The 16980-nt window shown below is 54.3% G+C and overlaps 1 protein-coding gene across 3 annotated transcripts in view; it reads left to right on the plus strand.

The window, feature by feature from the left end:
* NECAB3 (N-terminal EF-hand calcium binding protein 3) overlaps positions 1–13583 on the plus strand; it is a 98169-nt gene extending 84586 nt beyond the window's left edge. Inside the window, exons 7-13 of one of the 3 annotated variants that reach the window (XM_084646313.1) lie at positions 1293–1414; positions 2368–2447; positions 3177–3230; positions 4265–4380; positions 7614–7691; positions 8198–8289; positions 11461–13583. In XM_084646313.1, the coding sequence (XP_084502439.1) occupies positions 1293–1414; positions 2368–2447; positions 3177–3230; positions 4265–4380; positions 7614–7691; positions 8198–8289; positions 11461–11579 (661 nt within the window). In that variant the 3' untranslated portion in view covers positions 11580–13583. Of the gene's footprint in view, positions 1–1292; positions 1415–2367; positions 2448–3176; positions 3231–4264; positions 4381–7613; positions 7692–8197; positions 8290–11284 lie in introns of all 3 variants that reach the window. The other 2 variants (XM_084646315.1, XM_084646314.1) reach the window with 2 other exon arrangements.
* Positions 13584–16980: the final 3397 nt, after the last annotated feature.

Here is a 16980-nt window from a genome sequence, read left to right on the forward strand (position 1 = left end):
GGCAGGCTGAGTCCACACTGCGCTGCGCAGCTGCACGTGGCCGGGCAAGGCTCTGGCCGGGGGGAGGCCGTGGGGAAAAGCTTCCAGCAGCAGCCAGCTGCTTTCCCCATTGCCTTCTCCCTGCTACCGGAGCCTTTCCCCACCCCAGGGAGCTGCCAGAGCCTATCCCCACTGCCGGAGCCTTTGCCCAGCACAGGGAGCTGCCAGAGCCTTTCCCCACTGCCTCCTGCCCTCTTCCAGAGCCTTTCCCCACTGCCGGAGCCTTTGCCCAGCACAGGGAGCTGCCAGAGCCTTTCCCCACTGCCGGAGCCTTTGCCCAGCACAGGGAGCTGCCAGAGCCTTTCCCCACTGCCTCCTGCCCTCTTCCAGAGCCTTTCCCCACTGCAGGAGCTTTTCCCTGCGGCTGGAGCCTTTCACTGTGTCTGGGAAGGGCTCTGGCGAGGGGAGGCAGCAGGATACCAGTGTAGACGGGAGAGGCACTGCTTGGGCATGCAGAGAGCCATGTAAAGTACATAGCCAAAGGTTCTGGCATGTCTGTACTCTGCTCACCTAAGCAGTGTCCCACCATCTACACTGCTATTTATACCTGGATTAAGGGGGCGGGCAGTGTCTGCCCTCTCCAGGCTGCTGTAAGGAGCGTGCAGTGTAGCTGTACCCTGAGAGCTGTGCAGACCACTGGAAAAAAAAACCCAGGCACTGCCTGCCCCAACTGCTTCAGCTCAACTGGTCCCCAGCACAGGCTCTGCCCAGCCCGCCCGCTCTGGGCCAGCCAGTCCCTGCTAGGGGTACTGCTCAGTCTGCCTGCTCCAGTCCAGCCACTGGCTGACTTGAATGGGAGTTTGTTTGAAGAAGCACCTAGTAAGATGAGAGTGGGGCTTGAGTGCGCAGTCAGCACTGCTCCGGATCAGGTCTGAGATGCTCCTGGATGACTGAGCTGGACAACAGTAGCTGGTTTTCTGTTGTCGTTTGAGCATTCGTGTGCAGGCCCAGGAGGGGGTGCGACTGTGCCAGTCGGCCAGGTCTGAGAGTTTGGGCAGCACACGTGCCAATGGGCAGAACCTGAGCTCTTTCTGCTCGGCCACAAGGTCTTGGTTTCTTCCTTCTGGTGTCATCTAACATTCCGGGTCAGGCCTCCAATAGATCTCAGTTAGTGAAAACATGATTGTCTCTCTGGTTTCCCCACCTGTGTGCGGTGCCTGCACAACCCACTCCCACGGGGAAGCCGGGGATGGCAGACACAAGGGAGGGTGTAGCCGGCGGTCTGCGCTGAGTACATCCGTTTTTGTTTTTAGGAAAGACTTGAAGAAATCTGAAGTCTTCATTGGCCTGAGATCTGGCAGGAGATGTGGGCGCAGAGCTCAGAAGACCGTCTGCTTGTCTCCAACGGATCCCTATTCCGGGATGCTTACTACAGGTATTGGCAGGGCCAGGTGGATGAGGGAGAAGCCATTACCATTGTGCCGCCTGTCTCTTGGGACCTTGCTGCCTTTGGAGGGTGGCGGTGTGGGTTACAATGAGACGTGGGAGGGTGTGAACACCAGCTCTGAGTCCGCTTTCCCTCACGGATGTGATTTATAATGCCTGAGTTCAAGGGAGCCTCGTGTGTCTTTCTGTGATTTGGCCTAGCTTGGTGGATGGGGAAATATCTGAACCAACGTTCTGCAGGAAGTCAGATCAGGTTATTGTTCTGTACGCAGTCCCACTGCCAGGAAGGACACCAGTGCTAATGTTCCGGGGACCATCCTATCTGTACTTAGTTGGAGCGTCTCAGTTTCCTTTGGAGTAAGGATCAGAGATTGGGTCCGGTTTAGATCCAAATGTTCAGGAGTTTATCCATGTGATTCTAAGCCCTGCCCGCCCCCGCAATCCAGACCACCCCACAGCCTCCCTGCTCCCCTCCCGTCCCCATCGATCCAGCAGTCCATGGCAATAGTTCAGATCAGCACCTGCACCTCTGAACGCCTAGCTGAATCCCAACTGGTACTTTGGCATTAACATCAGTGGGACCAGGATCGGCTCATCCTAGTCGCATAAATCACAAGAAATCCAGAGGGCTCCCATCCCGCTAGCAGTGAAATTCAGACATTGCCGACATTGCCTGCAGTCTCAAGGAAGGGTGTATTATTTAGGCAGAAAGAGAGTAAAATATTGTCTGCCTTCCAGAGCCAATCAATGCCAAATAAATCTGTCCCGTAAATGCTAAAAGGCAGCAATAAAGATTCACCACTTTCTTCATCTGTTGTGCCTACTGCCAGAGGACCTAGTCTGTATAAAGAGCTGGGGCAGACAGCCAGGGTGTGGGTGAACTGAGCCATCCCTGTGTGAACCTGGCTAACAATGGCATCTCCCTGTACATTTTCCATCTAGGGGTTTGTGTCGAAGCTGACAGCCAGTGGGCAGCTCAGATTAACAGGCTACAGCAGCTCATTGACAAACTGGAATGCAAGGTGCGTGGGTAGAGGGAAGACTTGTTCCGCGTATGGTAATACAGCTCAACCCCACCCCGCAGCCCCCCTGCGAGTGTGGGCATGGACCTCTGCATCTCAGCCAGTGCAGCATCACCTCTGACTCACCTCAGTCCTGACCTGCAGCACTCCCTGCTGTTCTGGTTCTGGGCCCCCTCTCAGCTCTGCTAATGGACCCACTCCTGACCTGAGCACCCCTTGTTCTTTCAGGTCTGGGACAGCTCAGTCCTGACCCACCAGTCCCCCTCCTACTCCCCGCTGGACCTTCCCTGCAGAGCTCTGCTGAGGTGCCACCACCCTTGGTCTTCAAGTCCCCAGCCTCTCCGGAGCAGATCACTGCTCTGTCAAGTCCCAAGTTGGTTTGGCCAGTGGGTTAATGTCTAGTAGGGACTCTCTTGAAGCCCCCATGGAGGGGCACCCCTGCTCCGGAGGAGTCACCTGGCTGGTTGTCCAACTGCCCCGCTGCAGCGTGGATCCCTCCACCCTCTCCAGACGCTGCTGCTCGCCTGCCTGCCTGCCTGCCTCCTCCGTCAGCCCAGCCAGCTCTCGGCAGGTCAGGTGAGACTCAGGCAAACCCTGCTCATGGCGCCCTCTTTGGCCTGCTGCCCTGGGCTGCCCACCCAGAACCAAGGCCGGCCCTGACCCCACCCTTGTTTTCCCCTGTAATTAGATTCTCATATTAGCAATGATTTTGCTTTTTTACAAATGCAGAGCCCAAGGCTGGAGCCTCTAAAAGAAGAAGTTGCTTGCAAAGGGAGAAATGCTGTAAGTTCTAGGCCTGCTGCTTTCCATTGATTGCTAGCACCGAGACACAAAGAGATTCTCTCTCTCTGTCTCACACACACATCCACTCACGTGCAGGTGCAGACGGGTACAGGCCTCCCATCCCTGCATTGACGCACGGATGTGCACGCCTGCCTGAGCGCAGACAGACGCGCACATTCCCGGTTGAACTCACCAGAGAGAGTCCCTGGCTTCGCTCTGAAGCTGGAGTCATTGTTCCATGGTCTCGCACCCCAGATTGATAGGCAAGGGAACCAGAATGGTGGGCAGACTAGGGCATAAGTTCCATCTGCTAAATGGTTCCTCTGAGGAGAGCGTGTTTCAATCCACGGGGCTGCATGTGAAGAAAGGGCCACACCTGAATGAGTCCAAAGGAAGCCCGTGGGCTCAGAGGGAATGTTCTGCATGTGAGTCCCATGAGACACTGGGCCAACTCCATGCAGGAGCAAGCCAGTTTAAACCCGGATGGAAGGGACCCTGTGGTGGAAAGTCCCTATGACCCCCCAGGTATAGCAGCTATGTCCTCTCTTGCCCCAGGGAGAGGGCACAGGGGGCCAGTGGAGCTGACTGGAGGGGATGTGACCAGGTGGCTGCAGCGTGCACTAATTCACCACGCCCCTAGCCTTGCGGAGACCGGGAGAGGCAGTAGTGGCCCCGCTCCCTGCGGATCAGGCAGGGTATGCGTTACAGCTCCTCGCTCCCAGGGTGGCCTGTTGCAGTTCTGCACTTGCAACCTTGGCAGCAGTTCATCACTGCTCAGTTAACAGAGGAGACGGCGCCTCTCAGCACCCGCCACATGTTCATTACATGACTCGAGAGGCCCTGGCCTAATGAGCCACCGTGCAGTGTGATGGGCAGGGGAAAGCAGAGGGGACAGCGAGTCTGTAGTACAAAGGGCAGCCCCAGCGAGCTCCTGGAGCAAGAGTACTGACCCTCCCAATGTGTCGGCACCTTTGCCTCTAGCAAGGGCCTGCAGGTCTGGCCTGGAGTCCTAACTGTGCCCTCTCTCCCTGCAGCCCCACATCCTGGTGGCTCAGAGACAGCTGTCGGTGACAGAGAGCGGCTTAGAGGGATTCCACCAGGCACTCCAATCCTACACAGAGCTCACAGCCGGACAGAGCCGCTGCTTACAGTAAGTCTCCTGGGCAGCTGAGGAGTCAGACATTTGGCTGGAGGAAATATGGGTGTCGGTAATGTCGCTGATCATGGTGCTTCACACCTTACATCCAAACTGTACAAGCGTTCAGGAATCCCACAACACATGAAGGAAGTGCTCTAAATAATGACGGTTAGCACCTGTACAGCACTGCAGAGACACCAGGCAGACGTTAACTCATCCATCCTTGCAACACAGCTGAGAAGTAGGGAAATGCTACAACACTAGATCCCTATGTCATATAGGGAAGTATTACTGTTATTACTGTGAATTATTATTATTCCTCTTACAGACTGGAAATGGAGAAACTTGACCAAAATCTTACCCCACAAGTCAGTGGCAGAGCTGAAAAAGACCCAGGAGTCTTGATACCCAGTCCCCTCCTCCCAATATCGTAATTCTCTTTTTCCCTTGAAAGAAGAAATTGGGTAAATTCTTCCCTTTTGGCAAGCAACAAAGGAGGTGTCCCCCACAGCTGCTCCCGTTGGGGAATTGGGGCCAGATTTTCAAAGGGGTTTAGGTACCTAAAGATGCTGATCAGCACCGGTGGGATTAACAAAATATCTAAGGAAGGGAGGCATTGCATTCCCATTCAAGTCAATGGAAGTTAGGCACCTAAATACCTTTGCAGACCTGGGCCTAGGCATCGAAACTGCTTAAGCACCTTTGAAAATCCCGTTTAAGCACCTCAATAACTTTGAAAATCTGGCCCTTAGTGCTAGAGCTGAAAGAAGTGTCTTTTATGGAGCGTGGTATATGGCTGATGAATTCATTGACCAGACCACAGAGGTATGAATGGGGAGCTATGGGCATGATGGGTAGCATGGCCTGGTGGTCACAGCAGGGAGCTGAGAATCGGGAGACCTGGATCTGATTCTTCGCTGTCACTGGCTTGCTGCATAGGCATGTTAGTTAACCTGGTTGCCTCTCAGTGTCCTTTTCTGTAAAATAGTCACAATAATCACTCGAGAGCCTCAGCTGGCAGAGGCTGTGGAAGGATGGAGTGTTGTTATACCGTCATAACATTTTGGCCGAGGGTTTGTCTACATGGCAGTCAGAGCGGGGGCTCCGTAACGGGGGGGCCAGGGAGCCATGGCCCTCCCACTTTAAAAGTGGGGGCAGAGAGGAGCGGATGGGGGAGTGGGGCCTCGGGGGAAGAGATGGTGTGGGGGCGGGGCGTCAGTTCAGGTGCCTGTGGGCCCCCCCTCACTTTCAGGGTGCTTCCGCCGCTCCTGAGTCAGAGGTGTGACTGCCGCTCGGGTTCGCCTACCGGTGCTAGCTTTAATCTACCTCGCGTGACTCAGAACAAGTGGCAGCCAGATCCTAGCGTGGGCTAGCAATATGAGTGCGTCCCCCGGGCTCTGTGCACGCTCGTGCAGCCTGTGCCGGGGTCCACGTCACTGTCTTCACTGCTATTTTTAGCTGTGCTGGCTAGATTAAAGCTGGCACAGGAATGCCCACGCAAAGTGCAGCCACACCTCCGATTGCATTGTGTCACCCCGTCTCCCTCTAGCGGGTGCTCCCAGCACCTATAACAGCCTCGCTACTCACTCCTCGCTAAGGAGGCCTGTGGCTTTGGTGCTGAAAGTCCTGGCTCGGATCGTGGCTGCGGGGTGTGCTGTAAGTGACCGTGGCATGTTACAATGGCATAGCATGAGATGAGAGATAAAGGGAGGAAGGGTCAGGTGGGGTACATCAATCACATTTCACGATATGCATCTGAGGAAGTGAGCTGTAGCTCACGAAAGCTTATGCTCTAATAAATTGGTTAGTCTCTAAGGTGCCACAAGTCCTCCTTTTCTTATTTCAGTACTGTGTCCACCATTCCCCTTTGGTTTGAAAGGGTCAGTAGTGCTGGTGAAACGTGTCTGGTTGAGAGCCCCTGAGGCTGAAGGCCTCTCTCTGTCTAAGCCAAAGGCACGTCCCTCACCCCAGCAGTCCAAAAGAGCTGAATTCAAAAAAACAAGGCAGCAATGACCCAGAGCTGGGGGAGCTGTCTGATTCTGCCCCAGGCTCCCTGGGCTGTCTGTGGCAAGTCCCCAAATGCGGTTTAGCTGAAAGATGTCAGTTTTCCTGCAGGAAGTGTCGAACGGGTTGGGAATAGAAAATTCTCATTTTGTGTCCATTTAAAATGTCACTTCGGATTTTCTATTTAAATAAAACATATGGGATTTGCTGTGGAGGAACGTTGTAATTTCTCCTCAGAATTGTCATTTCCACATGAAAAAGATTGGTTTCAATGAAACCGTGTTTTTCTGCAGGAAGGCTGGCCACATGAAAAATGGTGAGCCGCTCTAGTTAGATTAGCCTAGAAGGAAAGTTTCTCTGATGCCTTTCACAAAGTGCCTTCCGAGGGCCCAGTGAGTCAGTAACTCTGCGAAAACAACAGCTGTGATGCACTCCAGCACAGCTCCAAGTTAATTGCATTGTCTTGGATTCTGCTGTTTGGTTTGTTCGTTTGATTGCAGTAATTGTTACCTTTGCTCCGCAGGGTGTGCGTTAGGGCAATTGGGTCTATGTTCCTTTCCTGGTCAAAAGAATTACATTAGAGTTGACTGGGAAATTCTCCTTCAGGCATTTCACAATCTGTATGTGCTGTCTCTCTTCCCCCCTCCCCCCATGGTGTGAAAATGTCAGGCACTTACCACTCTGGAAGCTGGTGTAGGTTAGAGGTATGAGTGTGGGGTGGGCAAACAGTAGGGTCTGGGGTCTCATCTTGGCTCTGCTACTCTCTTACGGTGTGACCTTGAACACCTCCCTCCAGCTTTCTGCCTCACTTTCTTCCTCTGTAAAATGGGACCAATCACTGTGAGCATGAATGAGTTAATGTGTCCATACAGTGCTTTGACCATGTAAAGAGCTATATATATGCTAAGTGTTGCTAACCCTTCCGTTCCAGTTCCCTGCACCAATGTGTTCAGCTCTTGACTGAAAACATTTTTGAAAAAAAAGTTTGTAAAGAATTGAAACGGCCCTTTTTGACATTTTCCAAACGAAAAACTCCCGGTTTCCCGTTCCAAACAACTTTTGCTTTCAAATTTTAAGCTAATTACAGTAAAAAAAAAACATTTTTAAAACAAAAAGGTCAAAAGTGAAACAAAACATTTTGAAACCGTTGGAACATTTGCGTGAACCCAAACTGGCTTTTTCCCCCCACCCCGGTTTTCAAGAAGCTGACGTACTGAGAGCATTCATTATTGCCCCTGCAGCGTGTCTTCCCGCAAGCTGACGAGCGAGGCCTGCTTCATTCTCTATGAGTTCTGGCAGGACGTGACTTCATGGAGAAGGTTTGAGGCTAATTGCAATTCATTGCTGAAGGTGTCCAGACTGAGGAAGGCTGCATCCAAGTGCAATTCTTGTGAAAGAAACAAGATAGGATTTCTATTCAGGATGCTCACCCTTTTCCACTTCTTCCTGCACCTACCAGTGGTTACCGCCTCCCTGATTTGACCTGTCTAGTTATTTACACCTATCTGCACAGGGCAGCAGGATCAAATGACCACAAGGGGGCATTGACATTTTGAATGATGTGCTAACCACTATCATGTGTGGATGAGTACATTATCAGCACATTTGAGACAGAAGGTGTTCTGCTCTGGGGAGTGCAAGGACTGCCCCCTGCCCTGGTCCTCTCGTGCATGCGCACAAGGGTGGCAAGTGTCTGCGTACACTCTTCCTCTCTTGCACACCCACACAAAAGCTCTGCCCCACCCCTGTATATCAATGTGCAGGCTGGCTCTGACACAATCATACTGGCTTTGACATTGTCCTAACTCTCCGTATTTCTTTGCAGTCACTTGCAGTCCAGCTACAGCAAGACGTTCCAGTGGGCCATCATTGACGTGCTGAAGTCTCCAGAGCTTGTGACCACCATGCTCTTCCCAGGTGGGGTACTCTTATGCCCAAACATATTGAGATGAGCTGCTAACGGGAATTGCAAACTATGGATTCCATTCTGCCGCCTTTACTCAGGAATAACGCCCAGTGACATCATTATATACTGTATACACCCATATAGTACTGTAGGAATCCATTCACCCACCACTGCAATGCAGCCAGCTCTGCGGCGGAACACAGTAACTGTTTAACAGCACAGAGCAACACTATCCAACAGTTAAGAACAGGAAGTGAGGATGTAAACTTAGCTGCAGAAGGAATTTAGGGAGACAGAATGTAACTGTTCAAATATTAATTTGGCCAGAATATTGAGGCTGAAACCCCAGCTCTTGCAAAATTTATTCTGTAAACAGTTAGGAAGCAGGCAAGAGAGAGAGAGAAAGACAAGCAGGATTAATGAATTAGTTAAGGCTTGTAAAGAGCTATGAATGTATAAAGAGCTACCACAGTGATGCAAATGATTTATTAATAGCTGTTACTATTACAAGAGGCGATAAGCATGCTACACGCTGTGATGCTGTTTGCCTTCATCTCTGGTGTATTTTTGGTCAGCTTTCTGATGGCCCTATCAGCCTTTCCTGGGTCACAGATCTCTACTCAGGTGCGAGACCCTTCTGCCAGCAACCTGGCTCTTGTCTTAAATTGCTGCATTGAACTCCCAGCCCTGCCCCTGCCCTATATTCCAAGATGTGGCCCGAATGGGTAGCTCAGGCCTCATTCCCATTTGTGGACAGAAATTGTGGTCCCATTTTCCTGCCCCAGCTCTGTGTGAGGAGCACAAGGCAGGTCGGCAGAGGGGCAAGTGCTCAGATTTGTGCCTAAATTTCATTGTAAGGCACCTTAATGCAGATTTAGCAGGGAGCCCAGGCCTCAGGCCTTCTGGAAATATGGTCTTCCTGATTGCAAGGGCACTGAGGGAGAACCTCAGACCAGGGTCGGGTTTACCATTAAACACAGGGTGCCCTGGCACAGAGCCCTCCAACAACAGGGGGCCCCAGGGCCGGACACTTGGGCAGCTCAGCACCGACGCGCCCCCCACGGGGGTGCTGCTCCATGGGGCCGGACTGCAGGGGACAGGGGAGCAGGCGGGAGGTGTGGGTGGCAGGAGCACCGCGAGCTCAGGCCAAAGAACTCAGGAGGAGCACAGGGCGGCCGCGTAGCCAGCCAGAGAGAAGCGGCGCATTGAAGGGGAAACCGCTGCTTCTCTCTGGCTGCCGGCTGCGCCGCTGCCCCTGCTCCTCCTGAGTCCTCCAGCCTGTGCTCACAGAGCTGGAGTCAGAAAGGGGGTGGGCTTTAGGGGTTGCAGCCCAGGGCCCCCTTAGCCCGGGGCCCTGGGCTGCAGCCCCTAAAGCCCCGCATTCCAGCCCTGCCTGGTGGGGGGGCAGTGGGTCCAAGAATCGCGGCCAGTGGGAGCTGCAGGGGGCCCGCGGAGCCACCTGCACTGCCCGCACCAAACCAGAGCTGTGCCAGGTAAGCACTTCTCACCCCAATCCCCTGCCTGCCCCAGCCCTGAGCCCCTCTTGCACCCTAACTCCCACCCAGACCCCTCACCCCCAGCCCTGAACCCCCTCCCACACCCTCTCACCTAGACCCCACCCCCAGCCTGCTTCTGCACCCTTACTCTCACCCAGACCCTGCACCCCAACCCGCAGCCTGCTTCCACACTGTAGCTCCCTCCCAGACTCTGCACCCCAACCCTGAGCCCCCTCCTGCACCCTAACTCCCACCCAGACCCCGCACCCCAACTTTGAGTCCCAAGAGGAGAATAGAGAAAAAAAGAATGAAAAAGGGTGGTGGGGGGGGATAAAAGAGAATGCTCCCCCTGGAGGGGGGTGGGCAAAGGGGGGCAAAAATGAAGCTGAGCACAGGGCCCCACTAACTCTAAATCTGCCACTGCCTCAGCCAGCCTTAAGCAGGGGTAGATAAAACAAAAACCAGCCCAGGTCCACCATCGCCCCAGAGCCCCACCGGGATCTGAGCTCAGCATGTGGCTAATCTGGATTATATTCTCTACCCCATTGTCATGTTCCTCCTCCTTGCTCCAGTCCTGCTGGTGCAGCCCCTGCCTCCCAGCTGTGTCCCTTGCGACTGCATTGCACAGTGCGTCCTGCTGACCTATGGGGAAGGCACAGCTGAGCAGTGATTAGGAGCTGTCCTAGCAAGAGTCAGCAGCAAAACAGGAAGCTAACGTCCAGCAGGGCCATCGCCAGAACTGACCCAGGGGAGAGGAGGGCAGCAGGTGCCCTCTGCCTGGCTCTGCTGGGGGCACCCAGTGCCACTTTGGAGGGAGAGGTTGCCTTTTGCACATCTCCTGTTCTTGGCAGGGAGGGGCTGTCGCTGAGCTAAAAGGGGCCCTGCCTGTGTATCGAGCTGACACAGCCAGGCAAAATGAACTGAAGAGCCCCCTGTGCTGGGCAGGGCTCAGAGCTGGGGCTGGATTCCGGCTCAAGGCGTTAAGTACATTTAGTCCCAGTATTTCTGCCTTGTTTAGTGGGGCGGGGGAACAACCCAGGGGGTTGGAAATGCTGCTAGGCTTGATGCTCACATCCTTGCACAGGCAAAACTCGCCGTGACTTCTGTGCCGTTTAGCCAGTGTGAAACCTCAGGGCGGACTGTGGCCTTGGTGCTGTGCCAGGGCAGGGAGGGGTATGAGAATCCCATGGCTGCGAGCCTGGGGGCAGTTCGTCCTGGGGTGAGTGAGCAGAGGGGCTCCCACCTGCCCCACAGCCGACTTACCCCGCACTGAGCGCCTGAGGCTCTCAAAGCACTTAGTGAATCAATCCCTTCAACCCCTGGATAGTAGACCCATTCTCTAGAAGGGGGACTGAGGCCCAGACAGAGTCAGCCGCCTGCCCAGGGCCACGGGGAAGTCTCTGGGGTAGAACCCAGCTCTCCCTGTCTTTTCCCTGTGCACTCGACAATATAGATGAGGGCCCCCTTTAGCTCTTCGTGGCTCATGCTCTTTCCCCGTTTGCTTTCCCAGCCTCCTGGTGGATTGTGAACAATAACTGATCCTCTGCGGCCCGCTCCGAACAGCAGCCGGCGCGCGGACGGACGAGGAATCCTCACTCCCAGACCCCTGCCTCTCCCTCCCCAGTGCATCTGCAGCCTCCCCTCTCGCGTGGCTTGTACAGTGCGGTCTTCTCCCTCCTCCTGCAGGCATTTCCCGGCTGCACCAGGCTGTCCTTCCCGGGAGTCGTTTATCCCTCTCCCCGCGCAGTGTGACTTTCCACAATGATGTCACATTGCTGCCAGCCAATCAGCCTTTCCAGCTATGACGCTCCGCCCCTGAATGTACCATCTTCGAAGAATGATGGGGAGGGGAGCACACCCGTGCCCACGCCCGTGGATAAAGAAGTGGCTACCAAGATACTTGATGTCGGGCTGGCCTGAAGTCCAGAGTCGTGTGATGACGTGCGGGGGGCAGAACTCACCTTGGCCTGGGCCGGGGGGCTGGGAGCGCTGCAGAGACGGCAGTGCTGAGCCTGATCCGGACTGGGGGGAACAGGGAATGGAGGACAAGGGACGTTTATTGTTCTCTGGCACTCACCTGGTGTTGAATTCATGGCAAGGCACTGAGGGACTCTGTATTGAGCTGTGTCCAGCCACTGCACTACGGGCCCTTTGGGGGATGGCAGTGTGGGGAAATGGGGGGATCTTCTGTGCTCTGAGCGGGATCAGTGGAGCCAGGCCATCCACAGGTCCTCTGGGGATCAGTGCGGGACGGCTGGATCCAAATCTCTGCCAAGGTCCCACAACACCTCTAGACAAGCCGTGTGCTCCACTCTCCCTGCCTAGGCACAGCAATACAGTAGTCAGGGAGAGCAGAGGGCAGGCAGAGTGTGCACCCATGCCTGCCAGCCACACCCATGAGCTCTAATTTCAGCCCTCCCGGCCCCAGCCAGGCCTCTTTAAGGCTGTGGTTGGTGGTGGACTCACCTTAGTCTTAGAGCTGTTGCACTAACCGGCGGCACTGGCCTAATTCTGTCGCGTGGAGTTGGATGGCCTCACTGCAGTTCCTATCAAGACACGTGTCTATGTCCCCAAAACAACTCCTGCGTGTAGGTACCCCCACAGCATAATGGGCACTGGTCAGCCTCCCCGTTGGCTGTCCCCGCAGAGCAGCCAACAACTGAATGGCCCTTGGCGCCTGAGCTCCCTCTCACTTCTAGCAGGGATGCCACTGGGTTGAAATCCAAGCCCATGGGCAAGGTGATGTGTTTGGCAGCTTGCACTGCCCTAGCCACATTATAACTACACATGGGGCTGGGTGGAGGATGTCAGCCTCCCAGGCTGGCAATCTATCTCTTATCACCACTGCTAGCTAGGAAATATTTTCGTGCACGTCCAATCTCATGGTCCTTTAAACGTCTGAAGATGAAACCCAGACACCTACGCTCACTCCACTGTGTGATGTCAGGTCAGAGCGATTTAAATAGACATTACCATGGCGAGAAGCCTACCAGCAGTAGAGTTATTTGATTAATCTTCTGGCAGGTCGTGTGGTGTGAATGGGAAATCTCCCTAGGTGCCAGCTCAGAACACTCTGCTCCCAGGAGGTAGAGGCATTTCACACCTCAGTGCAGTCATCCACATGTGCTGAACGTGGGTGCCAAATGCTACCAACCCAGCAGTCTCCTCTCACACCCACCAGAGGTGGCATTCTAGGCCCATGGTGCACGTGACAGCACAAAGAGAATACGTAGCCCACAGGTGAGTGTGGGTTCCAGGTTCCTCCCCAGTCATAGAGTTTAAGGCCAGAAGGGGTCCCCAAGTCATCTAGTCTGCCTGCCTGTATACCACAGGCCAGCAACACTCTATGAATTGTTTCAGAGTGGTAGCCATGTGAATTGTGAATTGTGACAGCCTCCAATTACAGAGACTTGGCTTTAAGCTCCAGCTCCTGCAGGTCCGTGGTTCAGATTCTCAGCTGGTGGCCATCACACAAAGCGGTGGGGACTCCAGCCCTAGGTGTGGCATGTCCAGCTGCTCATACACGTCATAGGCGGGAGGCCCGACTGTAAGAATAGCCCCAGCCGGGTGTTTCTGATTTAGTACAACCAAAAGAACAGCTGCTGTTGGGAGAAAGAAAAATGCCTGGTGTATCTAACCTGCCAGGGCCCCTTCGCCTGCTGTCAGCGTGTGAGTGACCCAGCCTTTGGCAAAGCACTCACGACCCTGGGCAGGTGTGAACAGAAGGTCAGCTGCTATTCCAGTCAGGGCCGGCTCTAGGATTTTTGCCTCCCCAAGCAAAAAAATGTTTGGCCTCCCCCGGTTTTTTTTGTGCCCCCCCCACCCCCAGCTCTGCCCCAACGCCGCCTCTTCCCCAAATCCCCGGCCCTGCCTCCTCCCCCGGGTGTACCGCATTCCCCCCCCCATTGCTTCCTGCAGCTCCCCCCCCACAACCCCCACCCTAGCTCACCTCCGCTCCTCCTGCTCCCCTGAACACGCCTCTGCTCTGCTTCTCCCCCCTCCCTCTCAGGCGAGGGAGAGGCAGCGCGTCCAGGGGAGCAGGCAAAGCGGAGGTGAGTGAGGGTGGGGAGGGGAGCGCAGGAAGTAACGGGTGGGGGGGGGGTAGAGGAACCGCTCCCCGCCCCAGCTCGCCTCCGCTCCACCAACGCCGCCTCCCCCGAACACGCCACCGCTCCGCTTCGCCTCCTTCCCTCCCAGGCTTGCAGCGTTTGGCGCGCGGCAAGCCTGGGAGGGAGGGGGGAGAAGCCGAGCGGCGGCGCACTCAGGGGAGCAGATGGAGGCGGAGTGGGGGCAGCGGGGGCCACGTTTCTAGGGGCGGCGTGGCCGGCGCCGGAACGCCGCCCCTAGAAATGTGCCGCCCCAAGCACCTGCTTGTTTTGCTGGTGCCTCGAGCCGGCCCTGATTCCAATGCAGCATTAATTCCCTCTTGCAGCCCATGCAGCCACCCCTGGGAGGGGGGTGCATAATATCCTATCAGGCCTGAGTCTGGCAGCCCTCTAGTGTTTTCACTGGGAGTTCTGCCTTGTTCTCATAAGGCCCAATCCAGCTCCCATTGCATTCAATGGCAAAACTATTCCTATGAAGGATGCAGGATCAGTCCCTTTGTTTCTTTCAGAAAGCACATGCCACAGGTGGCATTGGGTCATCTCCCCTATTTGTTGCTTTAATCATCTTAGCAATCTACCAGCAGAAGGTCAGACACTCCAGATCTGAGGTACGTGACCAGCTTGTGGTTACAATTGCATTTGTTGTATCTGTATCATGGAGCTGTGCCAGCCACTCTTGCACCTCCCAGTCAGCAGCAAACACCCTCTGGGCAACAGTCCTAAAAGTGACTCAGGGTAAGACCTAAACCAGCGGCCTTGTGGCCTGGCACTGCTGAGTCCCTCCATCTCGCTGGGCTAACAGGAGCCATCTGGTCACAGATAGAATTTCCTCATTCCCTATTTTATAGCAAGTGCCCCATAAAATACTCTGTTCTAGCCCAGAAGAAGCAGAGCACAGAAAGTCTGCTCCCTTTCTGAACAATGGAAGTTCCTGGGGTAAAATCCCAGTGATCCACGTCACAGACTGGAATTCTGCGTGATGCGAACAGCCATTCTCCCCTTGCTCTCAATACATGTTTAAATTTTGTGTCCATTTCAAAGGGTCAACTTCTGCACCGAACGAAGGAATCCAACCTGGGGCAGCTTAATGGAATAGGAGGGTTCCAGGTTGAGTTTACATCCTGGTGTTTTTGGGACACTGGCTGAGCATCAAAATGTAGAGTGTGCCAAAAACAGAAAGAATCTAATGCTAATAAAATGATAATATCCACAGTATGTCATCAAAGAGTCCAATGCAAATGATCCTAGGTTCAGGTTTAAAAGGGCCCCAGCAGTGCTGGCAGCCCAGGGGTCCCGCAATGTGCTCGTGCATCATGAGAACTAATAACAAACTGATTAGAGAAACAAATGCCATTGGTGAGTGTCAACTCACTGAGAAAAGCAGGGAATAAAGATCCCAAAGGCATTGCCACAGAGACAGGCACTGTGCAGAAGTGTGAACTACCTGGGGTGGTGTTATAAACGGGGGCAGAACAGTCTTCGTGGGGTTGTGCCATGCAGAGCCCAGTTCTTAGTTCATATAATGTCACTGTCGCCAGAGGGGCCTGCTTGCAGGGAGTGTCGCCCCCAGAGAATCTGGCCCGTGAGGTTTAGCCTGGTAGCATCCAGAGGCTGTTTGTACCCGTGGGGCCCTGGGAGTGTTACCCAGGGTTTTGCTGAACCCAAAGCTCTTGGTAACGTTACTTCCTGTAAGGGGGTGGCAGGAAATAAATGGAGACACGGCCAACTGGCTGATAGAGAGTTGATGCAAGCAGGCAAACAAAAATGCTTTCACTCAAAGCTTCTACTTTATTTCATCTCCAGCACTTCCACATGCCTGCAACAGGTTAGCAGAACACCCCAAATTACCCCCAGATTCATATTTACCCAGGGTCTTGAGGAGGTCTCGCGTGGATTAGTCAGCCAGTGATCAGCCTTCCGTCTGCAGGGGAAACTCGAGAGGTGGTTCAAGTGTCCACCGAGCCCAGATTTCTTCCTCTTTTTATACCCAAATTGTTAGTATGAAACAGCCCATTCACCAAAACCTGCTCAGCAGACGCTAAGTGTGGCATTTTCCTACCTTGCTTGCCCATCAGTTAACTGGCTGCATTTCACAGCGCAAAAGTTAACTATCCCCAGACTTTCCATCTTGCAAACAACATGCTTTGGCAAAAAACTCAGGTCAGGAGGGCACAGGGTCACGTTTACTCCTCATGGTCACTCCCTTCCCCCTCCCCTCCTGGTTCGTTAGCACTAAGGCTGCTACAAAGGCCTTACGGCTGTTTCCAGGTGTAAGCATAACAATTTGGATTCCAGCTGTGGGCAGTGGTTCAGGCATGTTACTGGGTTAACAAAGTTTCCTCCATACAGGAAGAAACGCTCCCCCACTGCAGCGATCCTGCCACCCTCCCTGCTCTTCCCCACCCCCTCTTGCATGTCTCCCTCCTCCCAAAGTGGGTACAGAGATGCCTGCTGGCTGGTTCAGCACTGAGATTCACACCCCTTCTGTCCTGCCCAGGCTCCTGCAGCCTTAGCATGGCCTGTTCCCAGCCCGCAGCCAGGGGAGGCCAGGCCAGGCTCCCAGGTGGGCTGAGAACAGAGGAACTCCCAGCTGTAGGTAGACCTGACACGGCAGGACTGGCTTTGGCCAGTAGTCCTGAGCTCTGCACAAACCGTCCCTTGTCTCTGCCACAGCATTCGTTAACGCTGTAAGCAAATCCTGAGCAGCTCAGGGCAAGCCCGTGGCCTAAGGTGTCACTTAGGTGAGGTTCCTTGCAAAGCAAATCCAGCTGTCCTGCAGCAGCCTCCTGTAAACCGGATGGGTGTGAACAATAGCCCCGAGTGTCTGTCATGACAGCAGGAGCACGTCTCATTCCCTTGCACTCGTTCCCTTGCATTAAGACTGAATCTGACCTGCATGACCCCGCTAGCCCCCAGGGCTGCAGAGCCAGCTTGGCCTTTGCTCATTGAGTTTGGCAAACTCCAAGTGGCAAACTCCAAACTCCTTGGCGTGACAGCTCCCTAAGCACCATTGTAAGTGCTGTTATTTCTATACCTGCCCTCTGCTTAGCTACCAGCCCTAATCGTTCCAGATGGAGTGGGCGTGGGAAAGCTAGAGTAG

This window comes from Lepidochelys olivacea (assembly GCF_965140295.1).
Source record: "Lepidochelys olivacea isolate rLepOli2 genome assembly, chromosome: 13".
NCBI lineage: Eukaryota > Metazoa > Chordata > Testudines > Cheloniidae > Lepidochelys > Lepidochelys olivacea.